Source organism: Phyllostomus hastatus, unplaced genomic scaffold (assembly GCF_019186645.2).
Source record: "Phyllostomus hastatus isolate PE091 unplaced genomic scaffold, TTU_PhHast_1.1 phas_scaffold_501, whole genome shotgun sequence".
NCBI classification, from domain to species: domain Eukaryota; kingdom Metazoa; phylum Chordata; class Mammalia; order Chiroptera; family Phyllostomidae; genus Phyllostomus; species Phyllostomus hastatus.
In genome coordinates this window covers 71,097,816-71,120,964 of record NW_025334033.1, presented here as the reverse complement: position 1 = coordinate 71,120,964, position 23,149 = coordinate 71,097,816, and the positions used below count along the sequence as shown (strand labels likewise).

At 59.1% G+C, this 23,149-nt stretch overlaps 1 protein-coding gene across 1 annotated transcript in view; it reads left to right on the top strand.

Annotated features, from left to right (window-relative positions):
- The window catches only part of CDC42BPB (CDC42 binding protein kinase beta), a 63,285-nt gene that overhangs the window by 3,205 nt on the left and 36,931 nt on the right, over positions 1-23,149 (top strand). Inside the window, 1 exon segment of the mRNA XM_045821987.1 lies at positions 21,786-21,877. Coding sequence (XP_045677943.1) covers positions 21,786-21,877 — 92 coding nt within the window.

Sequence of the window (23,149 nt, the reverse complement as noted above, 5' to 3'; positions counted from 1 at the left end):
TTGAATGGCACAGCTAGTGTGGCATTTGGACACGGCTGCTGTTCGGCCCTCTGCTCTGTCCAGTGGCCTGCAGCGTGGCTGGGGGCCCCGGGGGAGGGGGCACCCCCCCACCCCAAGCTGGCCTGGGCACAGGGACGCCGGATTCCCAGTCCCGGGCCTCCCCTCTCACCCAGACGCACTTCCTCTGTCAGGAGGAGAATTAACCTTCCCAGCCGGCTGTTCCATTTCCTCCTTCGTGATCTTTCCTGTTACGGTTGCGACAGCACCTTCTCAGAGTTCTCCCCGGACGAGAATTCCTGGCTCCGTCGGTGTGGGCGACTCAGCACTAGGTGTGAGTGGGTGACTGCCGCGTTAGTAAGTTCAGGCTTCACAGATGGTGCTCACGTCTCAAGATACGCCTTAATCTTGGTGGTTTCTCCAGCTAGGATGTTTGCATAACATGGGACACTTAAAAAAGAAGATTCTACTTACTTATTTTTAGAGAGAGGGGAAGGGAAGGAGAAAGACAGGGAGGGAAACCTTGACCCGTGGACCCGCACCCCGGTGGGGTGGAGCCCACAGCCCAGGCCTGTGTCCCGGCCAAGAGTCGACCTAGTGACCTTTCCGTACCTGGGGCGACGCCCAGCCAGCTGAGCCACACTGGTGAGGGCTCGGGGATGCTTTTTTTAAGTAACGGATTTCAGGAGCAGTTCTTTGGAATAATGAGATCTAAATTGTAGGGAAATACTGGGATTGCATCCTAAAAATGAGGGCGCGCCACGTGAAGTGCACACAGGTGGGGTGGGGAGAGCGTGGCCTGAGGCTCGACCTCGGAGACTGCCCGGCGGTGCCACTCGGGCTTCCCCTCGCTCTCTTGAACCCCCTCGTCGGCGGTCAGACAGGGAAGCCAGTGGCGGCGTCTGTGAAACGCAGAGCTGGCGCGGGCAGCACTGTGCGCATGACCTGAAAAGCTGGGTGTGTGCGGTGAGCTGCTCTTCAGGACGTGAAGGCACAGGTGCTCGCAGGTGGAGCCTCACCTCCTGGGGGTGGAGCTGCCTTTGCCTCTGTCTCTGCCCCGCCTTCTGCTGCAGCCCCGGGCGTCCTCGGAAGTCCCTTCCGCCTGCTGACGCGGTGCCATGCCGGTGACGAGACTGTTAATCTCAAACTATATTAAGTGCGGCTGGGCTGTTGAATGCTGTTCTTGGTAAAGAGGCAAAGAGTGTCTTTTCAGACTAATAAATAAGGGTCTTGCTAGAAGAATCCAAAAATGGATTTTTGAGCTTTATTTTAATCAAAAGGGGATAAAACAAAAGGAAATTTTGAAAGAATTAAAAAAAACAAAACAAAAAAACAAGCCTGTATTCATATCACCCTAATCCCCATGACATAACACCATTTAGTCCCTGTCCCGAGTTTAAGTTTGATTCGGAGATTCTTAGAATGTTCCAGAGTGTGTCACAGTATGTTAAAATTATCTTTTAATACATTATTTTTCATTGTATTTTTCCCATTACCATTTATCACCCTGTACCCTCTTCTAGCTCCGCCCATTCCCCTCCCCCCACAATCTAAAGTTGTCTTAGATGTGCCCTGGCTGATGGGGCTCAGGGGACTGAGTGGCGGCTGGTGGACCAAAAGGTCACAGGTTCAATTCCCAGTCAGGACACATGCCTGGGTTGCAGGCCAGGTCCCCAGCAGGGGGCGCGTGAGAGGCAACCACATACTGATGTTTCTCCTCCTTTCCTCCGCCCCTTCCCTTCTCTAAAAATAAATAAAATCCTTAAAAAAGTTATCTTAAGTGTGTGTGAGAAGCTCACTTAAATGAAAATGGATTGAGAGGAAAAAATACTTTCCTTAGGTGTAAAATCACAGATGTCTTGACGATATGAAGCGCACATATTAAAAGTATGTAATTTTACGTAATGACTTTTGCCTAAAGCGACGTTCATTGCTGATGTTGTCCCTGGGTGGGTATCCACCGGCCGCGCCACGGAGGATACAGTCAATTCCGTGCCCTCGGAAAGACGGGGAATTTGTTTTCAGTGGCATGAGTTCGTTACTGTCCTCTAGCCCGGATGCCAGCGTGCAGCCGAGAACTTGGCCTGGTTTTAGGTGGAACTCCCCCCGCACAGTCGGACCCCTCGAGTGATCGAGTGATCGCCGCCTCCCACCCCTCGCAGAGCCTTCGGCGTCGGAGCCCCCCCCCCTTCCCTGCTGGGCACGCCTTGCTCCCGCCCCCACTGCTCCGCCCCCTTCCCGGCGCCTGCCTCCCTCCTGTGGGTGCAGGGGGTCTGCCGGGGGCTGAAATGCCTCTCCCCTCCCCCTGGAGGGACGGTTTGCCTGGGTGTTGGATTCCAGGTTAGAACCGGTTTTCCCTCCGAAGTTGGAAAGCGTCGCGCCGGGGCCGCCCGCCCTGCCCTGCGCGTCCGGTAGTCCGGTAGCAGAAGCCCGCGCCGGCTGCGCCCCCGGGAGCGCTGGCGTGTCTGCTTCCGGGGAGCGTCGGGCCCTTCCCTGCACCCCCGGTGCCCCGCGTGGGCCCTCGGACCCCCGGCAGGTCCCCGTGCCGCCCCACCGGAGCCCTTCTCTGAGTCCCCCATTCCGGCCTCCGCGGCCTCCTGCTGGTCCGGCGTCGGAGCTTCCGGCGTGTCCTGCGAGCTCCCTTTCCTCCTACGTTTCCCACCCGCCCGTCCTTCGTCCTGATTTTTCCGGGAGAGGCCCTCACCTTCACCTTCACCCTCACCTTCACCTTCACCTTCACCTTCACCTTCACCTTCACCTTGTCCTCACGTAGAGTTGTCATTCCTGCCGCTGCCGCCGCCGCGGGCTTCCTCTCCGAGTGCGCCCGTTCGCGGTGTTTCTCCCGGGAAGACGCCGCGCTTCCGCCGCGCGTCTTCCTGTCTGTGGCCCCTCTGCGGTTTGTGACACACACACGCGTGTTCTGTGGGCGTTTTCTGTGTTTCCCGTGTTGTCTCTGTTGCTCCCGAGTCCTTTTGCTCCCGCTTTCTGCTTCGGTCTCCATCTCTGGTTCCGGACGCTGCTGGCCGGGCATCTGGTGAAGACCGGCTGCCCTCCGTACTCACGAGTGGGCTGGAGGGAGACCCTCCGCCCGGGCAGACTGTAAATGCCGCGTCCCACCTTTGGAAATAGGGTGGGGACCTGGCCAACCCGAGGGGCTGCTACCAGAGGTTGCCAAAGTGGGTCCTTGGGGCTCGTCGGTTTCCCCAGAGAGGGGCTTCTCTCCTGCCTGGGTGGTGGGGAGCAGGGCAGGGCGAGCCGGGGGCCTGCTCTCTGGGAAGGCGGGGTAAAGGAGGGGAGGGGGCTGCGAGGTGGGGGTGGGTGGCCGGAGGGCGTCTGGGGCCTTAGCCGCTTCTCCTGCAGGCTCGCTGGGAGGCAGTCCTGGGTCCGTCCACCACGTTCGGGCCCTCGGAGGTCCCGGCGCGGCAGACAGTTCCCCGCCCCCTCGCCCTTGCCTCCTCGCCCCTGCCTCCCGCGCAGTTAGCCCCGGTTTCCTGGCGTTGCTCGTCCCACTGTGTAGAGTGACGTTGAGTTTCTGGTCCGCTCTCCTCTGTCATCCGTTCGCTCAGGTGTTTTTCAGGGACATGCCAGGCGCTGCGGAAAGGTGAGCTCAGCAGAGGAGAGGGCGACCAGGTTTCCCTGTGTTGCCTTCGGGTTGGATGCGCTGCTGTTTCTGTCCTCACGGTTGCTGGTTAGAAACGCCGCCCGTGCGGAGGAGGAGGAAGAGGGAGGAAGGGAGCACGAGCTTTCCCGTAGTGACTGCGTGATGCTGAAGTGCGGCGGGGGGGGCAGGCTGTTCTGGAAGCAGAGGAACGGTGTCCGCACAGCGCTTCCTGGGGGGGGTCCCTCCGGGGCGGGGGGCGATGCGATGTGCTGTGGGCACGCACAGTGTGGAGACAGACGTCTGTCGCCTTGGGTGTTCGGGACTGCCTGTAGGAACTTCATCTTCCTGCAAGTGGCGGCAGCTGGTTGTGTCCACGCCGCAGCGTCGGGTGTGCAGGAAGAACTCGCTAGTTGCAAGGGCAGGGCAGAGTGAGGACTTCCCTGGCCCTCGCCCTAAAAACACAGATGGCAGAAGTGAGACGTGGGGATCAGTGGGCTCCCCCAACCCCGGACTGCACCCTGAGGCTGCGCTTTGCCTCCGTTCTGGGGGAAGGACTGAGTTGAAACCATTGAATTTCTGTCATTGGTTTAAAAAGTTTAAATCGGGGCCTGAGTTTTTTTTTTTTTTTAAGATTTCATTTATTTATTTTTAGAGAGGGAAGGGAGGGAGAAAGAGAGAGAGAAACATCAATGTGCGGTTGCTGGGGGCCGTGGCCTGCAACCCAGGCACGTGCCCTGACTGGGAATCGAACCTGCGATGCTTTGGTTCGCAGCCCACACTCAATCCACTGAACTACGCCAGCCAGGGCCTGACTTTGTTTTTTCAACCTGCACATTATTTTTAACTTGAAGTAGCATGTGTGTTGATTCTTCACCATTGAGGAAGATGCTGATGTCGTCCGTAATGGGTGTGCAGCAATTCTTAAAAAGCAGTGTTGCAGCTCTGTCACAGACGGGTTCGTTTCTTCTCGGACACTCGGTGTTTGAAGCCGGTTGGACGTCTTTATGTAGACTAACAAGCCACGTACCTTTCCCCGTGCACCTCCCCGGTGAGTGGGGACTCGGGCGGGCGGGCGGGCGGGCGGGCCGCTGCCCCAGGCGGGGCGGTCACCGGGAGCGCCGCGTGTCCGGTCGCACCGGTGGGTGGCCGTGCGGGAGGCATTTGCGCTGCAGTGTTCGCGCGAGGAGTGCTTGTCACAACAGCAGGCGTCGCTGCGGTGTCCCGTAACCAGAGTGATAAGCCTGGGTATGTTTTCTCTTACAAATATTTGATTGTTTTTTCAAAAAGCAAGGTTTGTGTTTATGAAGCTTGAGAATCCTTGTGAAATAATAGGTTAAGAGGGCTATTGAGCAAAAACCAGTTGTGTCTCAGCAATATGAGCGTAAGGTAAATCGAATTACACAACTGGGTTTGTTTATTTTAGTGGAAAGGAAAGGTTTCTTTGCCATTTTCAACCAGTTACCAGATGATTTCTTTTCTCTTTTTTCCCCCTTGGTGGTGGCTTTGTACGTGATTTGCCTGTTTACACCGCGTAACCCGGGGCTCTGGTGCACCGAGCGGTGCGCTGGTCTCCCCCACTCAGTTCAATTCCAGGACCTCTCGCCCCGCGCAGAGAAGCCCCGCCCCCTTTCACCACCACCCCCTGCCCCCGCCCCCCCCCCCAGCTCTGAGCAGCCCCTCGTCTACTTTTATCACGCATTTGCGCGTCCTGCACACTTCCCGTAGTGGAATCGTGTGGTCTGTGCTCTTTCCTGCTTGGGTTCTTTTCACGTCACGTGTTTTCAGGGGCGCGTCTGTCTGCATCTCACGACCTCTCCTGCCGAGTGGCGTTCTGCTGGGCGGCCGGGGCGCACTCGGCGCGTCTCTGTCCGCCGGCGGGCCTCTGGGCGGTCTCCGCTTCGTGGCCGTCGTGACCGATGCTGCTGTGGACGCTGACGTGTGGGTGTCTGTGCGGACGTTTTCATGCTTCTCGGGCCCTGCCTGGGGCAGGGGGGGCTCACGCCGCTGGACACGCCCACCCAGGTCTAAGGGCTCCGGTTCCTCCACCGCCCCGCTGGCACTTGCTACCGTTTGTCGCTGTTTGTCTTTGTGCTCTGGTCGGTGCTGCGGAGAAACCGCTGCAGTTACCAGAGTTGTGGTTTTGATTTGCTTCTCCTTAAAGGCTGAGGATATTGAGCATCTTTTCTTGTGTTTATTGGTTATTTGAATATCGTTGTAGAAACGCCTGTTCAGTTCCTTTGTTCATTTTTTTTGTGTTGTCTTTTTGTTGTGGAGTTCTGAGATCCTTCATACATTCTGGATACAAGTCCTTCGTCAGATGTATGATTTGCAAATGTTTTCTCCTGTTCTGGCCATTGTTGTTTTGCTTTCTTGATGGTTTCCTTTGAAGCAAACATTTTTCAAATTTTGGTGAAGTCCAGCTAGACTTCCTTCGTGGCTTCTGTTGTCACGTGTAAGACTGCATCACCAAACCCAAGGTGGCGGAGCCTGTGCCTGTGAGAGAGGGAGCCGCGTCCCCGCCTCTGCTCGCGGGTGTTCTGCTGTCCAGCACCACCTGTTGGAGAGACGGCGGCCCTTTCCCCGTGGGTCGGTCTCGGGTCCTTGCCGCGTCGGTGGGCCACGTGCGCGCAGGCAGCTGTCCCGTCGGCGTCTGCGTCTCCTCACGCCAGTGCCGCGGTCCTGACTTCTGTCGCCTTGCAGGTTTTGAGTCCTCCAGCCCTGCTCCTTTTCAGGCTGGTTTTGGCTGTCCTGGGTTCCTTGAGTTCCATGTGAGTTTCGGGATCAGCTTGTCAGTGTCTGTCAAGAAGCTGCTGGGGGTAGGGGGGTTGCCCCCCTCACTCCGCTCAGCAGTGGCTGTGGGGAGTGTGGCCCTCTTCACGAGATTGCCCTTCCGGTGTCTTCATTTCTTTCTCTACCTTGCATACTTGTTCAGACATGTTTGTGGTTCTTAGCCCTGGCTGGTGTGGCTTAGTGGGCTGAGTGTTGGCCTGTGAACCAGAGGGTTGCAGGTTCGATTCCCAGTCAGGGCACAGGCCTGGGTTGTGAGCCAGGTCCCCAGTAGGGGGAGCACCAGAGACAACCACACACTGATGTTTCTCTCCCTCTCTTTCTCCTTCCCTTCCCCTTGCTCTAAAAATAAATATTTTAAAAAATGTTTTCAGAGTTTAACTCAAATGTTTTTACTGTTTTATTGTGGTAAAATTTCTGTGACAAAGTTTACTGTTTTAACTGATTGTCCGATCAGGTTGCATTAATTGCCTTTACAATGCAAAGTGAAAGAGCTACATCCATTTTGTTAAATCCCTCCTGAGGTGGGGGGTGTGTTTTTAATGGAATTGTTTTCTTAATCTCACTTTTGGATTGTTCGTTGCAAATGTGCACAAATACAGTTACCTTTTTATATTGGTCTCGTATGAAAAGTTGCTGAACTCATTTATCCTGGTAGTGTTTTTAGTGGGTTCCTTAGGATGTTTACGTGGAAGATTACATCTCCTCGGTAGAGATGGTCTCGCTCCTCTCTCTCCAGTTTGGATGCCGTGTACTTCTTCCTGTCGCCCGACCGTCCCGGGCTGCCGTGTGCAGTGGGGTGGGCATTCGGGTGTCGTCCCGGCCTGGGGAGAGGCCCCTTCCTCCACCACGGAGCACGCCATGAGCTGTGGGTCTCTCGGGTCCTGCTGACCAGGCTCAGGGGGTCCCCTCTGTTCCGACTTAACCTGCTGGGTGCTTCTGTTAGCGGCTTTTTTGGCGTCCACGGAGGCAGCCCCGTGGCTTTTGTTTCTTCCCCTCCCGCTGCGATGCTGACATTGACGGGTTCCTGTGTGTCGGACCGACCTTGCCCTCCGGGACAGGTCCCGCCAGAGTCGGGACCGCGGAACACAGCTCCTTTTCCGTGTTGCTGGGTCTGGTTTGCTGGTACTTCGTTGAGGGTTTTTGCATCTATGCTTGTAAGAAATAACGGTCTGCAGTTTTTTCCTTGGGCGTCTTTGTCTGCTTTTGGTATCAGGGTGATGCTGGCCTCATAGAATGAGTGAGGAAGCGTTCTGTCTTCTGTTTCCGGGAGAGTCTGTAGTAACTCTCAAAGCCAGTGTCCGCTCTTTACGGGCTTGGTGGCCCTCACCTGGGCAGCCATCCGGGCTCTGTGTTCTGTGGCTGGTGTTTGGGTTGCTACTGAATAATTCAGTCTCTGCGCTTACAGATCTTTTCTCATTCTCTGTGTTTTCATGGGCTGGTCTGGGGAGCTTCTGTCTTTCCAGGAGCCTGTCTGCCTAATCTGGTCACCGCGTCTGCTGGCGCACAGTTGCTCACAGCGCTCTCCGGGCCCACGCTGACTTCTTCACGATCCGCGGAGACGTCTCCTCTTTCATCTCAGTTCTAGCAACTTAAGTCTCCGTGGCCCACATTAGAAGTGTGGAAATTACAAACTTTGTCTAATACATGCCTTATCATGATAAAAAAAGTGGCTGCAAGGAGCGGCAGTGAGACCTCTGCGTGTTCCCAAGTGGGACGGCCGTGGTGCGCTCTGCTCGCCGGGCAGCGTGTCCCGAGGCCCTCGTGCGTCCCGGCGCCTCTGGCTCCCCGGCTGGCGGTGGACGGGGCTGCTGCCAGAACGTACCTGATTTCTTAAGATTCTCTGCGGAGGATTAATGATTTTTTGCTTCCACTGCATCATTGGTTCTTCTTTAAAAATTCCTCTCCAGACACGTCTTGAGTAGGGTCCCTTAACTTTGACCTCTGGAGTGGAGTGGTGTGTGGGGCACAGCCCCAGAGGGGCCAAGTCCGTCCCTGGCGCTTTGTGAGTCAGGGTCGCCGCTCACCCCAGGTGTGCGTCAGTGAGTCTCCGACCTGACGTGGGGCCGGCACGGTTTTATTTTAAGTAGTTTTAACAGTTGTGAAAACACAGTGTGCTTGTGATTGAATGAATTGTAGCAGCGCACGCGGGTCTGCTGTGGCGAGTGAAAGTCTCCTCCTCCCGGTTGTACTACAGACTCTTGACTTTCTTCTTGTTTTAGAGCCTCGTCTGGACATTAAAGTTGAAAATGGAGTTTTTTTATTGGGTTAAACAATGTTTAATGTCAAAAAAGTATATTTTTATTAATTATTTCAAAATGTTATGAGAAGCTCACATTAAAATAGGATTATTTCGTATGTCGAGTATTGTGATTTTTGCCTTTGCTGGACTATTGATTTCCACTTCTGTATCGATACACGCAGTGCTGTGGACTCTTGCCTGTGTGCCCAGAATAAAGCCCACTTACCCTGGCACATTATTCTCCCGTGGAACGGTGGGACCTCTCGTGTTCATGCTTTATTTACTAATTTTTAACTTATATTCTCAGCTGAGGAGTCTGTGATTTTAACTTCTGTGTGTTATCTTTGGGGTATTTTGGTGTCAGAGTTATGATAGGGTTTTATGAAATATTCTAAAGCTTCCAGTTACGTGTTCAAGATTATTTTACTGAGTGAAACTTTATAGTGTTGGTTTATGAAACTACCTAAATACAGCGCCTTTTGCTGGGGGTGGTCCTAGACACGTTCCGGTCTCCTTTCCTGGGTTAGTCTTCTGTTGGGTTTCCTTCCTCCTCCGGCGCGTTTTATCATCGGTGTCTCCTGGAAACACCACCCATCTTTCCAGTAGTTTCTGGTTTGTTAACGTTAAGTTGTGTATAAAGTCACTTAGTTTTCTTTACATTTGTCCATCATTAAAAACATTTCTTACTGTTTTTTTTAGAGAGGTGGGGAGAGAGAAACATCGATTTGCTGCTCCGCTGACTGTGTTCGGTGGTTGCTCCGCGTGTGGGTGCGCCTTGACCGGGGATTGACCGCGCAGCCTCGGTGCATCGGGACGGCTCTCTGACCCCCTGAGCCACCCACCTCGGGCCTGTGTCATTTTCTGTTCATCTTCATTTAAGGGTTATTAAGGGGAGTTACCAATGTATGTTGTCAAAGCTTAGAGCATTTATGTGTTTCTAAAAATTGTTGTTCAGCTGCAGATCTTGCTATTTTCCCCCCATTTCTCTGCCCACCCTAACCACCCGCACCTCCCTCATTCAGTCCCCCGCCCCCCCATCTTTGTCCATGGGTCCTTTCTACCTGCTCCTCGACGGCCCTTCCCCTGCACTCTTGGACTGTGACGCAGTCCTCCCTTTTTTATCCAAGTCGGCGGGAAGAATTGGAAACTGGTAAATAGCATTTTCATAATTACGGATCTGTGACTGTTACTCACTGTAAAACCAGGTGACTGGTCACCTGGAAATACTGCAAAGTCATACTGAATGTGAACTGTAACTGAAAAGTAAGAACAGACAGACAGACAGACAAGTGGCTGGACCAGGCGGGAGGGGCCTGTCCTGGGCCTTGGGCAGGAGTGTCTGGTGTCAGTACTGACCGGTGGGTCTTTCTCCCAGCTTCCCTCCCGGCTTCCGCCACATTCGGCCGCCACTGTTTCTTACGCTCACATCACTCTTCCGTGGATTCTTGTTTTGATGATTTTCTAGAGTTTTTCTGGGGGGAGGGTGGGAATCTGTATACATCTATGTTATACATGCATTAACACGCACACATGTATGTTCGTATATATAACATTTCCCCCCACATAGGGGTCAAGAGTGGTAATCTTTCCACGATATTAACTGAGTGTCTCATTGTGCCCTCATTGTATGGCAGTTTGAGTGTGGAATTCGAGGGCTGAAACACCTTCCTCTTGGTGGTGCGGCTCAGTGGATTGAGCACCGGCCTGGGAGCTGGTTCGATTCCCAGTCAGGGCACATGCCTGGGTTGTGGGCCAGGTCCCCAGTAGGGGGCACACCAGAGACAATCACATATTGTTGTTTCTCTCTGTCTTTCTCCTCCCTTTTCCTCTCTCTGAAAGTAAATACTACTACTACTAAAAAGATGAGGTGGGGGGGTGCCTGGCATTTCTTCTCTGTCTGAGGGTGCTGATGAGAGTTTTTTAGTCTTCATTTTCCTGACTTGTCTGTTTCCTCTGAGGTCCATTTTTTTGTTTACCTTGGAACTTTTCCTACTAATGATTTTCCTTGAAAGATTGATAATCCTTGATTGTCCATTTTGCCATGGATTATTTAGAAAACTTGCCTGTAGAGAATGTAGAATTACTCATTGTCCCTTTCGAGTGGTAACATTTTGAGTGCTGCTAGATTATTAGTTGATCAGATTTTGTAGTTTTTCTTTTCAGTAACATTTTTGTAACAGTTGGTTTGTAATGTAAATAAAGCTTCACTTAATATTAAGAAAAAAGTCTTTAAAAACCCACCCCATTCTCAATTATCGTCCACTTTGCAGCTCCGCCCACATCCCTTTTCTTAAGGTTTTTCTTTCCCTCCCACACAATTCTTGTTGATTGTATTGCAAGTTTAATGATGCTTAAAATGCTACATTTATTATCTGAGAAAGATGTGTTCCAGAAAATGGACTCCAAGTGTTTTTAAAAGTAAAGCCTGGTGCGGAGAAGTGCATCTTGTCTTCAGCTTCTCTGGAAGTCTTCTCCAGCCCCGTGCTGGAAGGGGGCGAAAGGGGGTCCGCAGGGAAACGGTGAGCAGGGAGCGCGGGGCGGCAGACCCTCACGGGGGTCGGGTGGGGTCGGAAGTGCCGCCGGACGGGGTTCCCGCTCGGATGCCGGTGGACGGATGCCGGTGGACGCCTGTTCCGCCGAGGGCCGAGCTCGCGCGCCCCGCCCGCCCCGCGGAGCGTGTGCGCGCACCGCACCGGCTCCTGGAACTGCCGAGTGACCCGGAAGGAGTGCCGGCCGCGCGCCCCGCGGACTCGCAGCCCGTGGCCTGGGCCGCGGGGCCGGTTTTCACGCACCTGCAGCGATTGGGAGTTGGCCTCCCCGGTTCGGGTGTTTGTGGGAGGAAACTCCGCTTTCGGACGCGTCTCGGCCCGGTGCCAGGGAGTAGTGGGTGACCGGTGTCACCGCCCTCGTCTGGAGCGGCTGAAGGTTTTCCTACGTCGACACTCTCGACTGACTCTCGCTGGCACTCTGACTCTCGCAATCGGTGTTGGTGCACCTGGCCACCGTCGGTGTCAGGTTACTGGGTGCCGGCTCCTACCGCACCCCTGCACGGGCGCTCCCGCCCCACGACGGGGAGGGGAGGCGGGGATCGAGCCGCTGCCTCGGCCTCCTGCTTCCGCGGTCGGTCGTCCGACCGTCGTCTCGGCCTCCCTTCCCCCGAGGAGGGTGGTTTGGGGGTCTCGTAGATGCCTGTCTTCTCGCTGGTAGGTGGTGCCCCGCGCCCCGCGGGGAAAGCGGGGCTTTCCCTAAACCCGTGGCGGTGACGACGTCGTGACGTCATGACGTCGGAAGCAGCGGCAGGAGCCTCTTGCACAGAGAGTGGCCCGGAGCAGGTTTCCTCTTCCTGTTGTGGCTTGCCGCCGGTTGCGCTTTGAGAGCCAGAGCAGAGTCTGCACGTGGCGCGGGGCTGGACGCCGCCTCATTCGCTCCCCCCCCCCCCCGCAGTCTGTCTGGGGGAGGAAGAGGCCGCTTCCTGCTCAGCCCCTGCCGTCTCGCCGTGTTCCTCGTGTTCTCCTGCGTGGACAGATTTGGTTTTTGACAGATCGTTCCTGTCCTGTTGGCCCAGGATACTTCCGTGGGGACCACCCCCTCGGTCCACTCCGGACCCGGCTCCCCAGCTGCGTCTGCTGTGAGCGATCCGGCGGTCACGTCGCCGTCCCGCACCAGACCCGCGTCTGCCAGCCGGTCTCGCAGTCGCGTCCTGGCAGCCTGGCAGCTGCCCTCTGTGCCCAGGCGGCCCTCCCGGTCACCGTCGTGCACCTTGCTCTCACCACGGGCCTTTGGGAAGCCTCCCACCCAGCCTGGGCCTTCCACCGCCCGTTTCCCGGGGGCACGTCAGGGCCAGTGCTCGGTCTCCTGCTCAGAGCAGCCCCTGCCTGCAGTTCTGGGGGGGCTGCCTGTGTGGGCGCAGGGCTAGGGGGTGGGGGGGGTGTGCGGATGACGGCAGGCGCATGCTGGGGAGGTAGCAGTGGACAAGGCTTTGGGGTGCGGGTCGGGGGTTCAGGTCAGATCGTCTGTCTGCTGGGCCTCCTCTGCCCCCAGCACCCGCAGCACACGCTCTGGGTCGGCGAGAGGGCTCGGCCCCATGGGCTGTGGCTTCTGCTGCGGTGCGCGTGGGCCCGAGAGACTTGTTCTGACGGGGAAGCCACGGCTGCCTCCCTGCTCTCTCCCCAGGCTGGGGCGTTGTGTGTTGGGCAGGTGAGGCTGTGAGCTCGTCTGCGCTGGGGGAGGTGGGGCCCTCGGGGGACCTCAGATGGCCGCAGCAGCAGGGGGGCCTGGAGGAGGGCAGGGGCAGTCACTCACCAGTCCTCGTGTGGCCAGAGTCACGCCCAGGGCACTGCCCTGCCTGCGCAGCCAGACGGTGGCTCGGAGGGGACACACGCACGGTGTGGGTCTGTCTGGGACCCGCCAGTTGCCCGTCAGAGTCACTCCGGGACCAGTGTTCATGAGGGTGCTGAAACGGCTCCTGCGCTTTTTGGTGTCCAGCTGCACGTGGGGAAAAGGAGGGCGTGCTTGTCTGCGTTGGGGCGGCCCCGGTTCCCCGTGCGGCCGGCTCGCACCTCGCCTCCAGCCCAGCCCCGCAGGGGCCACCTGGGCAGCAGCCAGAGGGCGGGGCAGCTCCCTGCCGAGCACACCCAGGTGAGGAGCTGGGTGCGGGTGCTGCAGAGACCGTCCCGGAAAGGGTGGCCTTTGCCCTGGGTAATGCCTGAGGCGAGCGTCTCATTTTCACTGGAGGACGGGGCGGGGGCCGCGGTGGCCGCGTGCAGGTGCCGGGCGCCCTGTTCCGCAGTGTCGAACCTCGGCCGGCCGTCGACGCAGTTGGGTTGACTGCGGAGAACCCCATCCGTTGCCGGGGTCAGTGGGTCTCCACTCTGGCCATCCGGTGGGAAGAGGACGCACTTCCTGCGCACGGGGAGGCTGAGCGAGTGAGTCTGCTGGGAGCCAGCCCCCCCCTCTTCACCACTGAGTCACCGCGCGCACTGGAGACACCGGCCGGGAGGACCCCCCTCTGCTCCGTGTCCACGTCCTCATGTCCTGTTTCCTCGATGCTGGCACCGTTGTGTCACCGAAACATTGCCGGGCACAGAAGGTTCGTCTCTTTACTGTTTAAAACCAGTCCCCAGACAGAAAGAAAGCAGGAGCTCCTTCTCTTTGCAACAGCATGGATGGAGCTGGAGAGCATTATACTCAGTGAAGTAAGCCGGGCGGTGAAGGACAAACACCATGTGATCTCACCTTTAACTGGGACCTCATCAACAAAACAAAGAAACAGGCAAAATGTAACCAAAGACACTGAAATAGAGGACAGGCTGACAGTGACCAGAGGGGAGAGGGGAGGGAATTTCAGGGGAAAAGGGGAAGGGTTTGCAGGAACAAGTATAAAGGACACATGGACAAGAACTGGGGGGGGTGGAAACGGGAGGGAGGTGTGGAGGGAGGGGTGGGTGGGCTGGGATGGGGGTAAAGGACAGGAAACTGTACTTGAACAATGATTAAAACAATTAAAAAAAAACCAGTCCCCAGAAACTCGCAGGCTGGCTCAGGTGGACAGTACGACACACCACTTCGTGCAGACAGTTTGGTGTCCAGTCTGGACGCTGACTGTTGATGGTCAGACGAGTGGCATTTCAAGGGGTGAAGCCCTTCACCATGTTGAAACTGTTTCTGCTCCTCAAACAGCCTTACAAGCCCCTTTAAAGGAACCAAAAACCAAACTAGGTTCCTCACACTCACGAGCACTTAGTAAACCACTGTTTCTGCCTTGGCCAGGGTGGCGGCCTGAGGGCCTTGCACGTGGGCCTTGGGCAGCCAGAGGCGCGAGGCAGGGGCCCCTGCTGGTCCCAGGCGGGGCCGCCCTCCATCCGGGGCCTGGGAGGGGCCTGAGTGCGTCTGTGGGGACAGCTTGCGTGGCCCTGTCTCCAGTTCAGGAGCCGCACCCTTGCCCGGCGTCGAGGCCCGGAGCTGCGGGCGGACGGGCCGCGGTTGCTGTGGGGAGTGCTCGTCCCTCCCTCCTGTCTGGCCGGGGGGGGGGGGGCTGCCCGCTGGCATTCCTTTCAGCCTCGGGTGTCCAGCACAGGGTCAGGTCCAGGAGGTGCATGTAATTTTGGTAGAAATTCCCTGTGCGGAAACACAGAGCTCGTCGCCACGCACAGCAGGAGCTCGGAGGAGTGGTGGGTGAGAGAGGGTCGCTGTGGAAAGGGCCGCGAACCGTGGGGTCAGGGTCATTCGCTCTTTGGCTCCGGGAGGTTTTGTTACGAACTTTGATGAAAATGGTTTCAACTAGGGTTCTACTGGCCTCAGGATGTCCGCTAGGTTTTTTCCTAAATCCTGGCGTGCATTCGTTTTTGAGGGTTTTCAAGGTCAGTGTGTTGAGAAATAAGTAAGGGCCCTGTTGAACAAGCCTTCCCGTCCTGGGGTACTCGGTCCCAGGGCCCCGTGAGGGCGCCGGTGAGAGGAACTCGGGGGAGAGTCCTGGGCTGGGCGGGCTCTGGGGTGGCCCCTCTGCCCTGCCCGGGGGTGGCCCTCCCCGGAGTGGCAGGCGTGGCTGGGACACGCACCACAGGCCAGTTGTGCCTGTCGTAAACTCAGTGTTCTTTTCAAGGGCACAGTTGGGTGGTTTTTATTTGTTTTTAAAGATTTTATTTATTTATTTTTAGAGAGAAGGGAAGGGAGGGAGGGAAACATCATTATGCAAGAGATACACTGGTCGGTTGCCTCTCACGCACCCCAACCGGGGCCCTGGCCCCCAACCCAGGCCTGTGCCCGACCGGGGATTGACCCCGAGAGCCTTTGGCTCACAGGCCGGCCCCCAGTGCACTGAGCCACACCGGCCAGGGCTCACTTCTAACATACTCAGAGTCGTGCAGGCACCACTACCGTCTAATGCCGGCGCATTGTACCGCCTCTAAGGGAAACTCCGCACCCACCCCTGCCGCCCCCGGCCCCTGCTTTCTGTCCCTGTGGACTCACCTGCTCTGGACGTTCCGTGTGACGGGACCACACGGTGCGTGGTCCTCCGTGACGGGCTCCTGCACTCGGCGCAGTGCGTGTGAGGTCCGTGCTCGTAGCGTGCAGTGTTCCCTTTCTGTGGCCCGACGACACCCCCCTGAGCGTCGGGGCCGCATCTGGCCGACCCGCTCACTGTCGTGCAGACCTCGGAGCTGCCTCTGGCCCGTGGCCGCTCTGGGCGGTGCCGCTGTGAGGGCTGGCGTGGCTGCGTGTCTCCATCTCTGCGGGGCGCGCGCCTGGGGGTGGGGCTGCTCGGCGTCCTGGGACGCTGCCTCCGTCCTTCCCTGACCCTCCTTGCAGCGGGGGGCCGGGGGAGGGCTCCTGTTTGCCAGCTCCCCGCCGGCACGTGCTGCCTGCCTGCCTGTCTGTCGCAGCCGTCCTGGCGGGTGGGCAGTGGCACCCCACGGGGTTTGGTTTGCGTGTCCGTGGTGGCCCGTGGTGTTGGCCAGCGTTTCACTTGCTCGTCAGCCCTCTTTCCGCACGTTGCCTCTGGAGAAGTGCCTGTTCGGGTCATTCCCCCGTTCTTTCTCTGGGCTGTTGTTTTGTTCGTGAACTGCAGGAGTTTTTACTGTGTTTGGGATACAAGTCCCCTATGAGACACGTGAATTAGCACATTTTTCTTCGTTCTCTGGCTCGTCCTTTCATTTCCTTAGTGGTGTCTTGTGAAGCACAAACGTTTTCAGTTTTGATGAAGTCCAGTTTAAAAAAATGCTGTGTTTTTGGTCTCACGTTTAAGAGTCCCTTCCCTAACCCAAGGTCACAAATATTCATTACACCTGCACTTTCTTCTAAGAGTTTTACCGATCTAGCTCTTTTGCACCTTTGGTTCATTCTGAGTAAGTTTTCGACGGGCGTGTGAGTCGGGGCCGTGCTGGTTCTGTTGCAGGCGGAGGTGCAGGAGCCTGGCCCGTTGGTGGAAGAGACTTCCTTCCCCGCTGAGCTGTCTCAGGTCGGCGTGTGAGTGCAGGTCACACGGGGCGGGGGGGGGGGGGTGTCGCACTGTGTTCTGCGTCTCGCTTCTTGTGCTTCGGGCTGCTTCTGAGGGCCCTCGGGGATGCGGGCGGCAGGGGTCTGTGCTCGCTGCTGGGGCTGCTGGGCGGCCCCCGTCACACGAACCCTGCGGGTGGTTCGTCCTCCTGTGAGTGAACCGTGTGGGCTGTGAGTGTTCGTTTGTCTTTAAGATTGTATTTACTGTCAGAGGGGGCGCCAGGGAGAAAGAGAGGGAGAGTGACGTCGGTGTGTGTTTCTCTAGGCTGCCTCTCCCATGTGTCCACCTGGGGACCTGACCTGCTACTCAGGCGGGTGCCCTGACTGGGGATTGAACTGGTGATCTTCGGGTTTGCAGGATGATGCCCAACCCACTGAGCCACACCAGCCAGGACTGGAATTGTTTTTTGTTTTAAAGATTTTATTTATTTATTTTTAAAGAGGGAGAGTGGAAGGGAGAGAGGGAAACATTAATGCATGGTTGCCCCTCAAGCACCCCCTACTGGGACCGCAGCCCTCAACCCAGGCATGCGCCCTGACTGGGAATCGAACCGTCCACCTTTTGATGCGCAGGCCAGCGCTCCATCCACCGAGCCCCACCAGCCGGGGGTGTAATGGGTTTTTGACGGTTGTGAATAAAGCTGCTGTGCCCATTCTGGGATCCTCCTGATGGGCACGACAGGGTCCTTGTTAGCCTAGTAGCCGTGAGCACGGATGGGGCGGATGCGTGACGAAGACTCGTTCAGAAGAGAGTGGGAGACTGTTTACTTGGATTACCGGTGTTCGCAGAGCTTGAGCGATGCAGCTCGCCTGTCGCCACAGTGGTGCCGGCTCTGCTGGCCGCCGTGGAGGGTCCGTGCCGCGGCCGCGCTCCGCGGGAGGGCGTCAGAGTGGCTGCCGTCTGCCGCGCGGGAAGGAGGTGCCACAGAGTCGGTGACCTGCTGCCCGCCCGTCGCCTGGGTCACGGGCGGCAAGGACCGGCGGGGCCAGTTCCTCCTCTGGTGTTGAAAACTGAAGTTGAAAGCGAGTTACTTAAGTTCAGTAACTTCATTCATTAGATTTTTGTGGGGTGACACCGGTTAATACAGTTATGTGAGTTTCATGTGTAAAGCTGAAAACGTTTAGTGCCGGAAGGAACATGGAGAGTCACACGTGGGGGAAGTGAAAACGAATGACCAGGGGATGACAGCACCGAGGGTTTCTGTGGACTGGGGCTGTGTTTCCTCGGTTGTTTATCAGAGGCAGACAGCAGTGTTCCTCCGGCAGGTTTTGGAGATTGTTCCGTGACGTCCCCGGCACATGGTGGGGGGGGGGTGTTCAGGAAGCAGCGATGGGGGTGGACCTGGTATCTTACAAATACTGAGGGTGGAGGAGAGGGACAGAAACTTCAAGAACAGCAGGTCCTGACCTAATGCTGCTGATGGGCTGTGACTTCGAGCAGGACGACAGGTGTCACGGCCGGCTGACCGCAAGCTGATCGACTCGACCAACTCCATCGACGCCCCGGCGAGACCACCGCTCACGGACCTGCAGTCCTAAGTCCCGGTCTCCCTTCTCGTGTCTCCTGAGTGGGACCTCGTCACACGTGGGAACTGGTTGTAACGGGAAGTTGGTGGATGTTACTTCATTGCTAAAAATTCCCCCGAGTCAGTGCTCTGACCAGTGTGGCTCTGCGGGTTGGGTGTCCTCCCACAAATCCAAGGTTACCGGTTCGATTCCCGGTCAGGGCGCTGCCTGGGTTTGGAGTCCTGTCCCCGGCCCAGCACGCGAAAAAGAGGCAGCTGATCAGTGTCTCTCTCCCTCTCTTCCTCCCTCCCTTCTCCTTCCTCTAAAGATAAGTAAATAAGTAAAATCTCAAGGGACATGAACATCTCCCCAGATTACCAGGTCCTGGAGTTGAGCTGCCTTGGATGTGTGAACTTGCTGACGCCGTGCCTTTCACTCCGCGCTCCGCCCCCGCCGAGTCGGGGCTTCCCGCGTGGACCCCGTTTCGTCGGGGTCCTCGGCGCAGCCTGCGGTCCGAGTCTCCCGGAGGTGTGCCGGCCGGGCTGCGACGCGGGGTCGGGGAGGCGGGAAGAGTGAGTCCGCAGCTCCTCGTCTGTCCGTCCGTCTGTCCGTCTGTCCCACACAGACGAAGCAGGGGGCGTCCGGGAGGAAGGGACGTCCGCGGCCCCGTCCTTGCTGCCCACGCCCTTCCTGCCCCCCGCACCGCCGTGAGCGTGGCGGCCCTGGCTCCGTGCAGGGGCGGGCGGGGGCTTCCTCCGCGGTGGCTCGTCCCACTGCCGAGCTCCCTTCCCGAGTCCGCTCTCCGGTGGTGGGGGGGGCCCCCGCGCTCGGTCTGGAGCGGAGCCGAGCAGAGCCCTGCGGGCGGAGTTGGTCGGCCCCCGGGCTCTGGGGCGGCTGCCGGGCCGCGCTGCCGAACGCGGAAGCCGCTCGGTCGTCGCGGCCAGTCTTCACGGCGGCGGCTCGGCGCGTGCGTCGTCCCGGGGCTGGCTGGGCGCGGCGGTGTGTGTGTGTGTGTGTGTGAGTGTGTGTGAGTGTGAGTGTGTTTTCCCTGCCGAGATGGAAGCCTCCGCTCAGCACTCGGTAGAGAAAGACAGACTAGCGAAAACCAGAGAGAAGCCAGTGAGTGAGATCATTGGTTTCTCCCCGGCTCCCCCCGAAGTGGCCCCGAAGAGCGGGGGGGGGGGCGGGGGGGGCGGCCTGCCGCCGGGGAGCGGCTGTGGGGGGCGCAGCCGTGCACGCAGGGGGTGCGCTGACGTGCGGTCAGGGAGGGGCTGTGTCCCGTGGGCGGTCCAGTGAAGCGTGGGGCGCTGACCGTGGGGCGCTGACCGTGGAACCTCCCGGCTGCAGCCGATCGTCAGCTCCCGCACGGGAAGGGGACCCTTGTGTCACGGCCTGGGCGCTCAGCAACGCTCCTGTTGTCCCCGCCCTTGGCCGGCCGGCTCCCCCCTCCCGTGCGGGGGCTCGGAGATGGCGGCCCTAACGGAACAGACAAGACAACCGCTCGGTGGGAAGGGTGTCGAGGGTCTCACCCGGGTGGGCGCTCTCCGTGCTCCAGGGGAGCGTGTGCGTTCCCACCGTCTGCCCCCCTCCCCCCCGCCCGCCTCCAGTTCTCACTCGGTCTCTGCTGCTCTCCCTCGAGCTGCTGGTGTCCAGCCGTGGGGGTGCCCGGGGCAGCACCCAGGAGTCGGTCCTCCGTCCCTGCCACCCACCTCTGGGTGGGAGCCCTGGCTGCCTGCGGCAGAGCCGGGTGCTCTCCCGGGCACCTCGGGCCACGCTGACCCCCGGGGTCGTGTCCGGGCCGTGGCCCTGAGGGCAGCCGTGTGCCCCATGCCCCGTGCCCACAGCCGGAGCCCAGCCCTTCTCTGGAGTCTGCACATACTCGCCTGGCTGCCCCCTCAGTGTCCGCCAGGGCCCCGGCCCTGCCCCCCACCTCCTGGGGCAGGCAGGTGGGGGCCAGCGCGGCCCGTGGGTGGTCTCCGCCCGCACACCGGACCTGCGGGCCCACCGTCACAGCCCAGCAGGGGCCTCCCGGTTCTCACCGCCCCAGGGCTGCTGTCCTGGCCCCCGGCACCCCGGGGACTGTCCGGCCTCCCGCCCCACCACATCCCCAGTGTCCCCCGGGCTGTTTTGGTCCACACGATTCGTCACTTCCTGTGTCATCGACTTGCTCCTTTTCTGTGTGAGCGCCACTGACACGTGAGCTCCATCCAGGCAGGGATTTCTGTCTGTCGACAGATCTGTCCGTACCGCCGAGGGTCGTTCTTGGCAAAAAGTAGGTGCCTGACAAACATTCCATGGGTTCCGATACCTTTTAGAACCTGTAACTAAGCCTCTTGGGCACTCATAGGTTAGGTAGGCGCCGTTGTAGGAGAGACTGCGGCATTTTTCTGTCACCGCTTGTCCCCCCATCCACTCCCCACTCCCCCCACCCACCCTCCCCCACAGCGGCCTTTGGGTGCAGGATGGGGGTCTGCACTGGTGTCGCCCCTTCAGAGCCCCGGGCCAGGAGGTCTCGGGCTGCGGTGGGTTGGTGCTGGCCTGACCTTCCCCACACCCCTCACGCGGCGCCCAGGAAGCTGGACCTCGGGACTCCGCGCTGCTGCCCCCTCCCCGTCCGGCTCCAGGGCCCGTCTCCCATGCACATGCTTCTGTGCTGTGCAGCGCAGGGCAGGGCTGCAGGCTGGGGGGCTCCCGCTGGTCTCTGCCCCGGCCCCGCTCCTCCACGCCCTCCTTCAGAGAGGGTCGTGGGTTCCCCTGGTGCCTGCACCCGTGGTCTCTTCTCTTCTTTCTGCTCTGACAGCTTCGTCGGGGGCTGACGGGGAGTCCCTGAGGCGCAGGTCACGGGAGGGCCAAAGGGTCTTCCCGCGCCTCTTGTTCCTTAATAGCCAGCTTCAGATCACATCTCAGAAGGCGGAACTTGGGTCCCTGGGCCGCTCCAATCGGAGCCTCCGTCTCCCCTGGCCCTTCCCCCACTAGGTCCCCATTCTCTCTCTGCGTTCCCGCCGGATCCAGGGCTCTGCCCCCCCCGCCCCGTCCCCGGGTTGGTGTGGGGGCATCGGCCAAGACCCCGCTTCCGAATAGGCCACGTTCACAGTTTTTGGGGGGACGTGATTTGGGGGTTTGCTCCCCAGGAACTCTGGCTCCGTTTTTTCTTCTCTTTAGAATAAGGGTGATAAACAGACTTGACCAGGAAGAGGGGCAGTGTGTAAGGGGGCTGCTGTGAGCACTCGGCCCCTCGCGTTTCCCAAGGGCACCGCCCGAGCCGAGCCTTGGGGCCAGGTGAGCTCGGCCCTCGCTCACCTGGCGAGTGTGTCGGTCGCAGCTGCTGCAGGGCAGACGGGAACGCGCCGTAGCTGCTCGGGGGTGGTTGGCAGGTGGGTCTCGCCGTCCGGGGTCTTCAGCCGGGACTCTCTGCGGCGACGGTGTTGGTTGCGAGGGGGGCGGTGCGTGCGTGCTGGTGGTGCACGTACACCCCTTCACCTCGTGTGCGAGCTCACGCTCCAGAACTCCCAGGCAGCACACGTGTTTTAAGGGATTTATCTAAGAAGTAAGCATTTTTCTATAAAGAGTATAGCTTAACTGGGATATCTCAATCAATCAAGTTTCCATACAGTACCAGTTCATTAAACTGTCGGTTTTGTCGTCTTGAATCTCCAGCCAAACCGTTCACGCAGCTGGTGAAGGACATGCAGTTGCGCCGGGAGGACTTCGAGATCATCAAGGTCATCGGGCGGGGCGCCTTCGGCGAGGTGAGACCAGCTCCCTTCTGTCCGTGCGGCCTCACCGCCGCCGCAGCCGCACGGCCGTTCCTGGGGCCCTCACAGCGGCCTGGGGCGAGGCGGGGGCGGCGGCGGCTGGAGGGTGCTCGCACGCAGTCTGGGGGTGGGGGTGGGGAGAGGAAACTGGACACGGGGCCTGTGCCTGGCGGGTTACCCCAGACACCCTTCAGGCCCCAAGAGGTGCTTACGGACAAGTTGTTTAAAAACCCGTTTGTCGGCTGAAAATTTCCTGTACAGCGCACAGCGGGTGTAATCACGGTGGTTCTCCTCGTCTGCGGCTGCTGCGGGGCGTCGTGCCGGCTCCGAGTCGCCCGCCTGGCGCGGGAAGCAGGCAGCCTGCCCGGCCTGCACCGCCTCCACTCGGTGCGGGCGCGGCCCCGCCCCAGGCGGGCGGTGGCCGTGGGCGGTGAGCCCCTGTGCTCGCTCGGGCTTTGCCGCCAGCGCTCCGCGGGGTCGGAAGTGCTGCGTCTCGCGGCAGCGGGCCCCCCGGGTGGGCCGGGCGTGAGGCGGAGAGCAAGCGGGCGGCTGCCCTGGGAGCCGCGGGCCTTGGCTCCGAGGCGTCTGGTGTGACTTCTGAGTTGAAGCGTGGCCTCTCGCCCGTGCTAGGAAACGTCTCTGGAGCTGCCCCGCCCCCGCAGGTCTCCAGGGGACACACGTGGACTGCTCCCGTGAGAAAGCCCGCCTGGGGGGCGGGCAGCTGTGGGCCAGCCCCCATGTCTCCCCTGGAGACTGACCCCAGTCCTCCGACGGCCCCCCCAGGCCCCCCCGCCCCCGCCCCAGCCCCATCCCGCAGAGTCAGTCTCACTGAGGGCCTGGGGGAGGGTAGCACCACGGGGGCTGTGTGGGGGCAGCTTTGTCCTCAGGTGGTGGCTCATGCCGGGCCCGCCCGGGCTATCTAGTGCCAGGTCACCTCGGGACCACCCTGGGTGCGGGACTCCTGGCCGAAGCCGGCGCGCCATGGGCTGGGACGGGACAGGGCGGCGTTTCTGGTACGTTGACACGAAGTTCAGTTACACGGGACACGCCAGGTCTGAGTGGACATTCTGAGTTACGGCAGACGCTCACACCTGTGCAGCCAGCACCCCGATTGGAATGGCACCTTGCTGTCCCCTGGAAAGCGCCCTCCTCCCGTCGGCCCCGTCGGCCGCCAGGGACCTTGGTCCGGAGGCAGCAGCCGCAGCAGCCCTCTGAGGAAGGTGCGGCTCTGCTGTTGCTGAGTGAGGAGGAAGACAGAGCCTGCTG